The following is a 15,310-nucleotide window of genomic DNA, read 5'->3' on the forward strand; positions in this document are numbered from 1 at the left end:
TCCTAACTTTTTTCATAAATATAGACACATATTCCTGGGTAGAATTCTTAATAGATAGAACTTTAACATTAGGGGAGAATTCTTTTCTTTTTTTTTACGTGAAACTCATAAGCCAGGATGAAAGACTAAAAATTTATAGTCTTGCTAACAGCATACTTCAAAAATATGTTTTGAAAGTGAATGCCCATATAGTAATACAGAGAAAAATAAATAGCTCATTTAGGGAAACTCTATTTAAAAGCAAAAACACACATTTTTATTTCATCTAGTTAATGAATGATTTGTTTTCAATTGGGTTGCTCTGGGACCAGAAATGTTATAATTCAATTGCATCTCAGTAAGTTAGAGGAGCTAAAGACACTAAATGTGACCTCCATATAAGACAGTGCTCCGTATAAGACAGTTAGCTTTAGTGCAGAAAGACTAAACACAGATTTTTGTTAAATCCCCTAAATACAATAAATGATGTGTGTGTATGTGTATTGTAGTGGAGATTGAACTCAGTAGTGCTCTACCACTGAGATACATCCTCAGCCCTATTAATTTTATATTTTGAAATAAGGTCTAAGTTGCCTAGGCTGGCCTGGAATGTGCCATCCTCTTGCCTCATCTGCCCCCTTAGCTGGGATTACAGATGTGCATTACTGCTCCCAGCTAATAAACAACATCTTATCCACAAAGTCCTCCATTGGGATCCTGCCTTCAATAAGATGAAAAGTTAAAGTTAGACCAAAAAAAGCTATGAATTATGAACACAAATGTCAATACAGCAACAAAAGCATTCATCTGCAGTTCTTACTACATAAGATCTAGGAGTCTGCTTAGGGCTTTCTTTGATATACTTAAGATATTGCCTGAGGCTCCTAAGAATATTTGAAAACTTTAAAATATGCCATGCAGCCTGAGCTTACCTTAAACTATCTCTGTAGCTCCCTCTGCTAAAGGTCTTCTCAAGTGTGTTGCCTTCAGTTCCATCTTTTCCTATTCAACACAAAATGAGCCACTCCTTAATGTATACAATAAACAGAACCATATTTAAACAGAATCATTAACTGTATTTGCCTGGAATATAGTTACTATGTGTAATGACAAAATATTCCATAAACTTTATTCTTAAAAAATAAAGCTTGTAACTTGTCCAGCACATTGTAACAAAAATTTGAACCACATGCTAACCTGTTACCTCTGTAGAAATAGGTATTTTTCAGCATAAATCATAAAAACCCCACAAGTAGTGGCAAAAAATGATAGAAAACCACCAAATGCTTCAAGTGTATTCAGAATAGCTCGTGATGTTACGTATGCAGTAGTCATGCCTGGATGCAGTCACAGGTCCAAATGTGAAATGGTGGAGAAAGTTTAGAATGCTGGTTAATTTAGCTTGGGGTAACCACCAAGTCTGAAAATTCAGATTATTAGAGAGAAGGTGTAGTAGGGCATAAAGTATCTATCTACACTTGGAAAAAATATATAAAACCTTTTAGTCATTGATTAATTCAATCTATCAGTAAGAGTGAGACTCCTAGGGTATGTAGGACACACTTGAGAGAGCTGCTCCTGTCTGCAAAGGGTAAAGAAAAGGGATGGAATTCAAAACTAGAAGACTTGGCTTTGACTCTATGACTCAATCAAACAACTTAACCTCTTGAACTTCAATGGTTTCCTTTATCATTTATACAATGTCTGCCAGGGTTTTGGGGAGAACAAATCAGATATGTTTATTAACATGCACAGAAAGTCAAGTCCTAAAAATAGAAATTAACTTAATGTGCAAGTGAAAGGAGAATGACACTTGCCCTTCTCATCCTTTTCATGAAGGGCTTGATTTCCCTGACTTTGCAAAGTCATTAGCGTGAAGTAAACACCCTTCCTTTTCAACAGTTCTTCGTGGGTGCCTCTTTCCACAGCTGTGCCATGTTCAAAACCAATGATGATGTCTGCAGCTCTGATCGTGGATAAGCGATGGGCCACTGAAATGATTGTTTGCCTGTGTTGAATCTGCAAGAATGTACAGTACACTTTTAAACAAGACCTTAGGACAAGGTTGACCTTGATCTTTGGATCATCCCAGAATCCACAAGTAAGTCAGAGCCTTGGTCCCTGGGAATATCCTTAAACAGGCTGTGCAGATTCTATAAAAGGTCAACACAGCTTCTGGAAGCCATAAATCCCATCATGCTTGGTCTGGTTGCTGTTATTAATCAACAGCTTTAAAGGGGAGTGGTTTCAAAATCATGTAACATCTTAACAAGAGTTTTAATTTTACATGTACAGTCTTTGGAACCAAATCCTAACTGTCTTTCAAGATGAGGAAGATTACAGTTAGCTAATATTTTCTAAAGGATCACACAGAATACATGGACCCATATAGTATCACTTCCTCTCCCCCCATGAGCTGCCTTTCCTGCAGCCGCACAAGCATGCCCACATGAACCTGTAAAATAAACTCAGACTTTCCACAAACCTTATTCAGTGATTCTTGTATGATAGCTTCACTCTCATTGTCCAATGCTGAGGTAGCCATGTCCAAAAGGAGGATCTTGGGGTTTCGGATGAGGGCTCTGGCAATGGCTACCCTTTGTTTCTGGCCACCACTCATCTGGCTTCCTCCTTCTCCCACAAGGGTGTCAAATTTCTAGGGAAAAGGTGATATCAGTCATGAGGGAGAAGAACTAGGTGATGGTTCCTGATGGTAACCTAGTACAAGGTCATCTAACTTCCTCCTCAAGTATGAATTTTCACAGGTCTGACTTTTACTGAAAGAAACACCCCTTCCCCAAACAGGTTATTACCTAACCAGTATTGGTGCAAGAGATAAAGAAATTGATTTATGCTCTTATTCCCAGGTACATTGAGCTGAGTAAATGTTTTCCTACAGCTCAACTTCAAATAAAATTTTCAGCCAAAGTAAGAAGAAATCAGTCTTAAAAATCCATCTTGGAGGAGTGAAGTGCATATCAAATCCTTGTCTCCTCTCTTTAATTAGGCAACACAGCAAAACACAATATTAAAGCTGTCTTTACATAGTGAATGAAAGATCAAACTAGTTTTATGATTGTTACCATGGATATCAAATGGTTACTGAGTGTGTCACATGCCTCTTGCTACATGGAACCTAAGAGTGAGGTGCTGGCAGTCATTCTTATCTTGCTTAGTGTTAGCCAACATGAGTTGACTTAGCACACCATCAGTGACAAAATCCATATAAATATAATAATACGGAGGTGGCCTTTGTAGTAGTAAGTTGTTGTGTAGAATGAAGAAGTATGAGGAGTTGTTTTTGAATATGTGAGAAGTAGTTCCAAGGACACAATATTTAAGCTAAGTGCAAGAAAACTAAATAATAATAAGTTGTAGACATCAAGAGAACACTGCACAAGTAGTGCCACATGACAAATTTAGCCTCTTTTTAAACACATGCTTAATATGTGGAATGAGGAAATTGTATCTAAAGCACAGAGAGAGTTTCAGAAGAAAATTCCCCAGCTTGGCAGATTTTAAATATATGTGTTTTCAGAGGGAAGGGAAAACTTATGGCACATTTCCACACATAAAACAAAAATATGATATTGAGAATTTAATGATTCACTCCAGGCATGCCTGTAATCCCAGCTCCTCAGGAGGCCAAGGGAGGAGCATCACAAGCTCAAGGTCAGCCCGGGCAACTCAGTGACACCCTGTCTCAAAAAAAATAAAAATAAAAAATAAAGTGCATAAAGAATTTAACGATTCGGAATTCTAAATTTTAGAAGTGTGCACTGCTGTTTAACTTTTTCCTTAGATGACTTTTGAGTTTCCTTCTGGCATATGAGAACAGGATACCTGTGGCAGGTTCATGATGAAGTTGTAGGCATTGGCCTCCTTGGCAGCTTGGACTATGTCTTCCATTGTCGCCTCTTTTCTGCCATAGCGAATATTTTCTGCAATAGTGGTGGAGAACAGAACTGGCTCTTGTTCCACTATCCCAATCTGATTTCTCAGCCACTGGGTGTTAAGAGAGCGAATGTCATGGCCATCCAGAGTCACCTAGGGAGCATGGGAACATCACACAGCTTGGATCTCTTCAGGTCCTGAATCATGAAGTGATACTTGACCACTTGGGAGAAAAAAGAGGCTGACAAGACTGTGACTGCCACAATTTCCCTTGAAACGAGGTTGTTTATATTAGGATGCAATGTGTAATTGAAATCATGTTTAGCTATAGGGCAATTCATTGTAGAAACACAAATGTTGCAAAGGTTACTTAATTTCACACTGTTTGCCCAGCAATGGATAAGTTTCTAATTTCTCACTAAAGAGTAGCCAGTTGTTCACCACACTTTGAATATTTTATTATCTTTTGACTTCAGATCAAAAAGGGACTTCAAAATTACAAAAAAATAATAAATTAATAATCCCTATCTTATTTATATGCTTTTTGGTCAGATTCAACAAATAAACTTTTCTGTTCAAGAGCAACTAAAGATATGAATGGAGTAAATCAAAATCACTATAGGAAAAATGTAAAAATCTTACATCAGAAAACCATAATTTCTATATATTAGAGAGTCATTATGGTGGGAGGTAGCAAAGAATACCCAACTGAGAAGGAAATGTCTGCGAAAAAGGAAAACTCTATTATTTCTGCCTTGTCAGTGCAACATTTTATGCAGGATAGAGAATTAGTGGCATTGAAGCTATTTAACCTACAGTCAAAACAAGTATCTCTCAAAGCCTCAAGGAGATACTGACAAGAATAATTTTGAGGCAGAGTACAAAGAGCATGTGCTTGGCATCTACACACCTGAGTTCAAATTGTGGCCTAATCATTCCTCACAGTGACTTGAGGTCATCCCTAATCTTTTTGAGGTTCTGCTTCCTCATTTGTTAAATGGGGATATGTACATTTTGGGGATCATTGTGAAAATAAGAAATCATTTTTATGAAGTACCTAACATCTAATATGTGGCAAGTGGTGGTTATTAACATTATTTATTTTCTTAGTTTCAGTCTATGTTTACTCAAATAAAATATGAAGAAAAAGAAACTACATCATTTGAGGAATTATATATATAAAACCCAACTTTTGAAGCAGTAATCAAAGGCTGTTCTTTGTTCATTTCTAGCTGTACTAGCTTTCCTATACTTGGCATTTGGAGATCATAAGGAATCAATAAGAATTTTGTTACAACAGAAGGAAAGAAGTGGACTAGATAGTTCACTGCAGAAGTAGCCATACCAGTTCACTCAGTTACTGAGCAAATGAACTGGTTAGTCACTGAATACCGTCACTGTGCAGGGAGTTGGTCTTCTCGATTCAGTAAGAAGTCATTAAATCTACGTGTGAGCCAGGACAATCTCAGTTTGACAATAGAGCACCACTTTTGCATTTCCCTTTCCCCATGTGTTGAGAAGTTTCTGGAAGACACGCACCATGCCTTCAGAGGGGTCGTAGAATCTCTGAATGAGCTGTAGTGCTGTACTTTTCCCACTTCCACTAGATCCTACGAGAGCTGTCATTTCCCCTGACTTAAGGACCATGCTGAGGTTATTTAAAATCTGGAAAGGAAAGAAAATTAAAAAGTTCAGATTATCACTGTGCTCCTAATCAGGCAATAAGGCTACAGGTTAGGATGGTCTGTGAGAACACTGTGTGTGAGTATGCATATGTGTTTACTTATGTCCCACAGCACAACTCTTAACACCCATCCACCACCAACAAAAGGAAACAGGCCTAGAATCAGGTTTTAGCATTTACTAATTACTTAATAACTGAAGCCAACAAGTAAAATGATGCATGGTAACACTGGTAAAGTAACTAAGCCAGACCAACTTCTAAAATTATGTTCCAAAATCTAATTTAAAAACACTTCTGACTTACTAGGATACCTCCAGAAGACTGTCCCAATTAGTTAAAGAAAAAAAATCCCAGTAAGTGAGGTATACAATGCTACTTTACTGACCAACAATTAACAACAAACTAATTTGTAGGTTTTAAGCTATCATATACTGTATAGTGTGTGGGCATAGTACTCGGATACATTGACCTAAAAAGTGTTTATAGTATTTCTAGACCCCAAGCACTAAGAAAGGTAGGGATTAAATGCCATCAGGGGTCAAGAATGAGCAGCTCATTCACAATGATCTGCTGAATATTTTATCAATGAGAGGTGATTTTTGTATTGATAGTGTGAAGTTAGTTTGTGGGTCCTGTGTGACCAAATTTCACTTCATTTTACACTGGAAAGTCAACCTTGCAAATATATTTCCACTTTCTGGCCTGTAATGGACCTGTAAGCTCCCAAGAACAGAAAATTTTACCAAAGCAAACTATTGCCATTAAAAATAAAAGATGAAACAGAAATGAAATCACTGTGTCAATTCAACCAGTATTTGTTGAGCTGCTAACATGAGCTGATTCCAACTATGAAGAAAGTTTTAGACTTTCATTCCTAAATATTTACTGAGTGAGTGAATACTACTTTGTGATTTATAAGGTCAAATGTTTTCCCTGATAAGTGGAGAATGATATATAGTGGGGGTGGGGGTGTGGGGAGTGAGAGAAGAATGGGGGAACTTTAGATTATGTAGAAGGAAATGAGGGGGGCTATGAAAAATGGTGGAATGAAACATCATTACCCTATGTACGGGTATGATTACACGAATGGTATGAATTTACATCGTGTGCAACCATAGAAATGAAATGATGTACCCCATTTGTGTACAATGAATCAAAATGCAGTCTGTAAAAAATTTAAAAATAAATAAATAATTTTAAAAAATAATAAAATAGAACAATTATAGCAAGACAAAAAGCACTTTTAACATATGACATTTGATGTTTAGGTATATATGCAATATATAATGCTAATATACTTTGAATATGAAGACAGAATATACATTTACTTATGTTTATATATTTACTCATATGCCTACATTATAGGTGTATAGAATGAGAATATAGTTAGGCTAGCAAGTTGGATTTAGTTCTTCAGGGATAACAGAAATATTATTAAGAAAAAGAGACCCAAGGTACTCTGTTAAAAATGAGGAATAGTTCTCATTTCGAAATCAATTCATTTGGGGGAATGGATTCTAATTTTCCTAGGGAGTAGATTATCTTGAAATATCTTGCTTTGTAGTTTCAGAAAACCGTAAATTTCCTTCACCATGTGCCCTGGACAGTCAGTCATCTAGCACAAGATACACAAGCATAATATCATTAGGGTACCTTCCCCTAAAAACTAATGCAGTGACCTTGGTGAACTTACAGATAGTATGTAAAAAACCACAGTGAGTTCCCTTTGCCACTCTGACCTACCCATTCAGAGTGCTCCACCTTCTGCAGTCTGTAAGGAGGTGGTGATGAAACCCTACTCCTTCCTGGGATTGCTTATAGCCTGTTTACCATATGCTTAGAATGACAGGATCTGCCACTCATTTCAACAGAGCATCATATACTTGACTTAACCTGAATGTGCGGTGAGTCTGTGTTCCAACTACAGGGATTTACACAATTCAATTATCACAAAAGAATGTGGTGTGTCGCTTAAGATATGGCACCACACCCAACAACCCTTCCAGAGAAACCTACTCTGACCCCAGTTACTGGAAACTGAGTCAGACCTAGGAAAACAAGCAATTGGTGGCTGTGGAAATGAATACTCAAAAGCAAAGGTTTACCCTTTTCAGGGAAAAAAAACTGCACTCACCTTCACCTTTGGTCTGGAGGGATAGTAAAAGGTGACATTATGGAATTCAATTTCACCCTTGACTCTATCCAGCTTGTAACCGTCTTCTGACATGCTGTCAATGATGGGTTTCTGGAGAGGAATTCAGGAGGGATGTAGCAACAATATGTGCTATATGCATAAACTGTCCGTTTTAATTTGAGTTAACTCATAAAACAAAACAACCACCAGGTAAAATACTACAAAGATGTGCTAAAGATAAACTGTTTCCACATTCAATACATAATAATAGTGAATAATAATGAAAATAATCCCTACTACTTTTGACATTATATTATTGCATATTATTACTAAATGTGATGTCTTAATATAATGATGTATTTTATTCATTAATTTAATTAATATCATTTATTGAATTATTGGGACAATAATATATATGATATTACTATATTGTTAATTGCCACGACCAGCACAGACAAACTCTTGGTTCCGGGGAGGGGTGTAGGGGAATTAAAAAATAAAGATTCACAAACACAGATTTTGAAGATTAAGTTGGGATTAGGTGGAGCTCTGCCCTCTGATGGAGATGCAGATCTAAAGAGTTACACCAGCAATTTTTATTTGTATGTGTCTCATTATCAGGTTAAAGACTATCCAACCATTATTCTTTGTATCAGGAAAGTTACAGAAACTAGGACATCTATGTAGCTTTTCTGCAGTTGCAATCCACAGTTGCAAAGTGCAATGATAGGAGCTATGTGTAGCTCTCAAGAAAGTCCATTTTTTGAAGTTACTGTAAAGTTGGCAGGAACCACAGAAGCAGAGCTGGTGAAACATTGTGGTTGTCTAGCTTAAGAATTCCTTACTTCCCAGGACCTGTGTGCCTGAGATCAAGGTCAAAGTTGATAGGACTCTTGCACAGAGCCTCCTCATGCAGGGCATTGCCACAGCAGCTAAGCATCTTGTGCCCTTGCACAGAACATTCCCAGGCACCAGGCATGCCATAGCCATGAAGGCATCAGAGACCCTCAAATTCAGTCACTGCTCTCCCATCCTCTGCCATCGCTCTCCACAGTTAACTTATAATATTATTATTGTTTATTATAATGTATTAAATTATACATTAGTCACATTATTTAAATATCATGGGAGGCAATGTGCAGATATTTTAATGTATTTTTTTCACTTACATAATTGGCATCATAACCTAACTAGACAAATGATGTACCTATTTTTCAGGTAAGGAAGTGGAAGAATCTGAGAGAGATTGTTTCTTGCCTAGGGCCATACAACTAGTCAACTAAAATGGGAGCCAATGGGACTCTTTGTAGAGGAGGATTAGAACTACATAAGAAAATACCTTACATGAATCCCACCATCATGTACATCCACAAGAATGGGGTCCTAATTAGAATAAGATATTCTATGCTTGTATTTCATCAAAATGTATTCTACTTCCATGTATAACTAAAAAGAATCAACAAATATAAATAAAAAATAAATACAAAGAACTAATTCTTTGTCAACAGTGTCTTCAAATATTACCACCTTTCAATTGATATCCTGAATTTCTCCTCCGTTATTGTCAGTAGAAAGTCTAATCTAGAACTTAACTATTCTGGTTAAGGATTGTTAACCTCCTGCTATCAAAATACTCCAGGTTCAACTTCTTCCCTTTCTAGCAACTAGTAACAGAAATTCATCACCATCATTCTACTTGGGGGTATAATGTAATCTACTTTCTTCTTGGATCTCTAATAAGAATAATACAATAATTTTTAAAATGTCTTAATTTTAGTCATAATTTCAGGGTCATGTTAGTGTCCTTATTTCATTTGAACATATAACAACCCTAAAATGAGGTTGAATAAAGTATCATTTTTATATGCTTTCTAACAATCTCACTATATCCCGGGATATTAAGCCCCACAAATAAAGCAAATAAAGTAAGGAGCCATTTTCTCAGTTCGATGACAGCCTCTCTGTTTGGCAAAAAAAAAAAAATACTTATGGTTCAGAGGATCCATGAAGCACCATTTATTCCCAGTCCTTCTGACTAAACCTAGGGCATTGTTTCAGAAAGGAAGAACATATTGCCTTCTTCTCCCTTCTGTTCTTGAATTGGGACTTCCTGGCTTGACCTCCAATTTGCTTCTGTAGATTAACCAGTAAAATCCTGGCCAGCCTACCAAGCTCCTTTATAAACCTGTAGAGATTTCCTAGCACATTAAGAAAATATCCAATCTTATGAACTTAATCTTTAAGTCCTAGATCCCCAAGACCCTTTCTTATCCCTCCAGTCTCTGCCCCCTCTTTACTCTCTTCATTCACGTGGGTCTTCTTTCAGCTCCTTGAGTTCATCAAGCCCTTGACCATCTGGGGGTCTTGCTTTCAGGAATTTCCTTCCTGCTCTCACTTCCCATGACTCAGTTTAGAGATTCCTTTCCCTGCCCTAGTTGACATCCATTGCCCTACTCTATTTCCTTCATCGGACTTGGCACTGTCTGATTGTCTCATCTTTGAATTGCTTACTTCTTTACACTTGTCTCCCAGGATGCGTATGAGAGCAGGGGTCTCATTTGTGCTAGGTCCCTGTTGCATTCCCACTTCTCAAAATCAGGTCTAGTTGGTGATGGCAATTAAGTATTGCTGACATAGGGCATTTTGATAGCTCCTCTTATTTTTTATTGTTAGGGGAGATTCCTTTACGGTTCATTCCTCGCTTCGCCCCGCCCACCTCCTGCTGGCCTTTACTTTTGGCTTTTACATACCCTGTCTATTGTCTGAAAAATGCTGGCAGCTGCTGCACGCCCAGCAGCAAAGGCTTCCAAACAAGAAGACGCATTGCCAAGATTCAAAGCTCCTGTTAGGACACAGAAGAAAATCTGAAACAAAAAGACAGAAATGGTTTTTAATGTGTTTTTGCCAATTTGCAAATAGTGTGCCCTTACCATTTGAGCCATTCATGGAAATTGAGAGATTTCTCAGAAATATTCTTCTCCAGGAGTGTGAAAGCTAAATGACTCTTTGATTCCTGGAAATGTCTGACACAGCTTTTGTTCTATAAAGCATCTCCAATCTCTCCACTATTGCGATTTATAAGATTACATTTTTTTTTTTTTCCTGAACATCACTCTTCTATAAAGAATGAAAAATAAGATGTGGGACCGAGGCAACACATACACACAAAGTAGGTTAGAATAGTTGTATAATCATTGGATTTGTTACAGACTCAGCCTTATAATGGTTTTCTAGTTAAAGGACAACCTAAATAACAGACACACTAAGGTCAGTGTAGTTGTCCTAGAGGATGGTTCATGCAAAATCAATCTACTACTGTTACTAGTATGCTAGTCACTAGGATAACTGTCGTCACTTCTGCAGCTGTTCTACTGCTAACAATGATAACAATGTGTGTTGTAAGTGCTTTAGCTCTATTACTTCATTTAAGTGTTACAAAAGATGAGGAAACAGATATATTTGGAAGATCCCTCACTTACGTTGGTTATAACACACACTTATTAGTGTTTGCATTCAGGCACTTGACTACCATGCTGCCTCACTCCTAGCCTTGCTTGCTGCTGACGACATCTCAGGTGGAATGGCTAGATTCCTGCACAGAGCTGGGGAAGCTGTCCTTTGACTTGCCAACTGAACCATCTCATTAAGTTTGGGAAAGGATACCTGATCATGGATGTTCCTTCCAAATAGCAATCTGTGTTGAATCTTTTTAACTTAAAATTTTTATTATAATTATCAATACATATTAATTGTACAAAACAATGGGTTACATCATGAAATTTTCATACTTGCTTTGATCACATCCACCCTTCCTATAAATCTCTCTTAGCCTCATCTGGCACCCCCTGGTCTTCTTCCCCTTTCCTGATTGTCTCCCTACTACTTTCATGTCATAGATCATATGGTAGTTCTATTTTTAGTTTGTTGAGGAAACTACATACTGTTTTCTATACTTACATTTCCATAAATGGTATATAAGTGTTCCCTTCATCCTCACCAGCATTTGTTATTTTTTGTTTTCTTGATAATAACCATTATGACTAGGGGGAGATGGAATGTCAATGTCATTTGGATTTGCATTTACCTGATGGCTAAAGATCTTGAGCATTTTTTCATATATTTATTGGCTATTTGTACTTCTTTTGAGAAGTGTCAGCTTATTTACCCATTTACTGATTAGATTCTTCTTGGTGTTGAATTTTTTTTTTCTTTTTTTAGTTCTTTCCATAGTCAGGATACCTGAATAGCTTGCATTTTTTCTCCTATTCTGTAGGGTGTCTCTTTATTCTGTTGATTGTCTCTTTTGTTGTGCAGAAGTTTTTTAATTTGATGTAATCCTATTTGTCAATTCTTGCTATTATTTCTTGAGTTATTAGAATTCTATTCAGGAAATCCTTGCCTATACCAATATATTGAATTGTTTCCCCTATGTTTTCCTCCATTTTCAGCTTACGTTAAGATCTTTGATGATTTTGAGTTGATTTTTATACACTAAGAGGTAAAGATACAGTTTTAGTCTTCTACAAGTGAATGTCCAGTTTTTCCAGGACCATTTGTTGGTTTCCCAGGACCACATTTTTGGTTCCTTTGTCTTAGACCAGATGGTTATAGATGTGTAGTTTTATTCCTGGGTCTCTTATTCCATTGATCTACATGTATATTTATGCCAAAAACATGCTGTTTTGTTACAAGACTTTATAGCATATTATGAAATCAGATATTGTGATGCCTCCAGCATTGTTCTTTTCTCTAAGGATTGCTTTGACTATATGGGTCTTTGGTGTTTCCATATGAATTTTAGAATTTTTTTCCTAGTTGTGTGAAGGATGTTATTGATATCTTAATGGGGATTGCAGTGGATTTGTAGATCACTTTTAGCAGTATAACCATTTTAACCATTTTAATTGTCACACTCCATGAACATGGGATGTCTTTCCATCTTCTGTCTTCTTCAATTTATTTCCTCAGTAATTTATAATTTTTATTGTAGAGATTTTTCAGCTCCTCTGTTAGGTAAGGCTTAGTCCCAGGTTTTGTTCTGTTTTGTTTTAGGCTATTGTAAATGGTATTGTTTTCCCCTTCCTTTCTTCTTTATTTTTTCTCTCAGTACTGGATATTGATACCAGAGGCACTATATCACTGTTATATCCTCAACCACTTTTCTTTCTTTTTATTTTTGTTTTTGAGACAAGGTTTCACTAAGTTGCTGAGACCTCGAACTTGTGTGCCTCCTCCCTTAACCTCGCAAGCAACAGGGATTTCCTGATTTCTTTCTCAGTGAGTTTATTATTAGTGCAAAGAAAAGGCAAAATTTGGATGTTAATTTTATGTCCTGCTACTTTGCTAAATTTCTTTATCAATTCTAAGAGACTATTGGTTGACTCTCCAGGGTTTTCTAGGTACAGCATCATATAATCTGCAAACTGGGTTAATTTGACATTCTCTTTTCCTACTGATACCACTTTTATTTTTTCTCTTCCTAATTACTCTGGGTAAAGTTTCCAGTGCTATATCAAATAAGAATTGATATAACCTTGTCTTGAACAGCCTTGTCTTGTTCCTATTTTAGAGGAAATATTTCCAGTTTTTCTTCATTTGGTGTGATATTGGCTATGGATTTGTTGTATATAGACTTTATTATGTTGAGGAATGATCCTTCCATATCTAATCTATTAAGGGTTTTTATCATGAAGTGATTTGAATTTTATCAAAGACTTTCTGCATCTACTGAGATGACTATGTGATTTTTTTTCCTTGAATCTATTTATGTATTTTATTCCATTTATTGGATTGCATGTTAAACCAAGCTTGCATCCCTAAAATGAAACCAATTTGATCATGGTGTAAGATCTTTTAAATATGATGTTTAATTTAATTTGCAATTATTTTAATGAGGATTTTGGCATGCATCTTCATCAAAAATATTAGTCTACAATTTTCTTCTTCTGTTGTGTGCCTATCAGGTTTTGGTAGCAGAGTAATACTGGCTTGTACCAGTGGTGTTCATAAAGATAAGGAGGAGGCAATGAAGCCATTTCTCAAGTTAATCTCTAGAAGGAACAAAAGCCTCCTCCAATCCCTCCTGTGAATGAAAGAATGGGTACTAGTCATGACTCACATGGAAGAGTTTTCATTGGCCATGCCTTCTTACCAAGGTAAAGTTGACACCTGTGTGAATATAGCTTTTTCAGGTAATCAAATGATCCAAGTATGGAGGTTTCCATAGACCACACCCTTCCTACTAGCTGTGTCACATCACATCAGAGACTTCCCCAGTCTCTCTCCATTTTGTTTCTTCCTTGTGGTTGGAGCAGTGCTCCATGGAGCTTCTCAGTCTCTCAGCCATCTTCTTCCCTCTCCAGGAGCCTCTCCATTCCATACATCAGAATGATTAAAGGGGCCAATGCTGCTCCACACAGGTGATGGGCTAAATTTATGCTCTCTTCCTCAATTGTTTACCATACACAGGAATAAATGATCTCTTCATCTGCCTTCTTCCCTTTGTTCCTTCACAATAGAATTTTCCTCCCAGGGGCAGGTTACTTATATATTTCAAACTCCAATTTCTTTATCTGGAACTCAGAGGTAATGATAATATATACTTTTCAGGATTGTTATGAGAAATAAATGGGATGATGTGTATAAAAATAGGTAATCCAGCAAGGATCACATAAATGAGAATGATAGTGATAAATAAAATATCAAAATCTCACACTTACAAGGTGGTAAGGACAGCAGACAGAATAGCTTTTATGATCTAAATTGGATTAAGACCACCATTATCAGAAGTCTTACTATTTCAGTACAGGAAGCCTTCCTGTGCCCTAGATCTGGGGTGGGTAACATCTTCTGTAAAGGCCAAATAGTATACATTTCAGGTTTGCCAGGTCACATGGGCTCTGAAGCAATTACTCAACTTCACCATGTAGTACAAAAACAGCAATAGATAATACAATAAATGCCTGTGGCTATGTCCCAATAAAACACTTTATAAAAACAGGTGGTGTTCTGGATTTGACCTGAGGAATGTATTTTCTCATTGGAGGCTTAAATTAAGGTTCAGAGTCAAACGCTTGCTCATCCTGGCTTTGCAAGTGGTTGCCTCATGCAAGTGACTTTCTAGAGGTTCTTAAGTGAGGTGTACATGAGACAGGACAATGCATGTGTCCCAGACCATCACAAACATCCCAACAGAGCAGCAATTGTTTTAACCCTGAATATCACACCCTTTAACCTGTGGACAGAACAGTGGGAAGAGAGACTGCTGCAGAACAATGTGTGGGGACTGTGCTGGAGAAAGGGGGCCTGTGGTCCCCTAGAAGTCAGAGCTGGAGGCAGGAAACAGTGGTTCCCTGGAATCATGGAGACCTGACTTCAAGTCATGCTCTATACCATTTGGCACATATTCCTTTACCTCATGGCCTCCCCTTCATTTTTGAAGTAGTAGTATGACATCAATTACAGAACAAAGTTGTATTACTTATGGTAATTATATGAAATACCTCACTCAGTGCTTGACACCGTGTGCACACTGAGTGAATGCGACTTTCTATTACCATTATTTTTATCGTTGAAACCTGAAACTTGGAGGGCTTTTGCCCCATTCAGTCCCCCTTCAT

At 37.1% G+C, this 15,310-nt stretch overlaps 1 protein-coding gene across 2 annotated transcripts in view; it reads right to left on the reverse strand.

Annotated features, from left to right (window-relative positions):
* Abcb11 (ATP binding cassette subfamily B member 11) overlaps nucleotides 1–15,310 on the reverse strand; it is a 90,139-nt gene that overhangs the window by 36,928 nt on the left and 37,901 nt on the right. For both annotated transcript variants that reach the window (XM_047545833.1, XM_047545834.1), the window contains 7 exons: nucleotides 10,442–10,555; nucleotides 7,692–7,802; nucleotides 5,413–5,538; nucleotides 3,823–4,026; nucleotides 2,465–2,635; nucleotides 1,797–1,998; nucleotides 912–981 (listed from right to left, as the gene is read on the reverse strand). In XM_047545833.1, the coding sequence (XP_047401789.1) occupies nucleotides 912–981; nucleotides 1,797–1,998; nucleotides 2,465–2,635; nucleotides 3,823–4,026; nucleotides 5,413–5,538; nucleotides 7,692–7,802; nucleotides 10,442–10,555 (998 nt within the window). The remainder of the gene's footprint in view (nucleotides 1–911; nucleotides 982–1,796; nucleotides 1,999–2,464; nucleotides 2,636–3,822; nucleotides 4,027–5,412; nucleotides 5,539–7,691; nucleotides 7,803–10,441; nucleotides 10,556–15,310) is intronic.

This window comes from Sciurus carolinensis, chromosome 3 (assembly GCF_902686445.1).
Source record: "Sciurus carolinensis chromosome 3, mSciCar1.2, whole genome shotgun sequence".
NCBI lineage: Eukaryota > Metazoa > Chordata > Mammalia > Rodentia > Sciuridae > Sciurus > Sciurus carolinensis.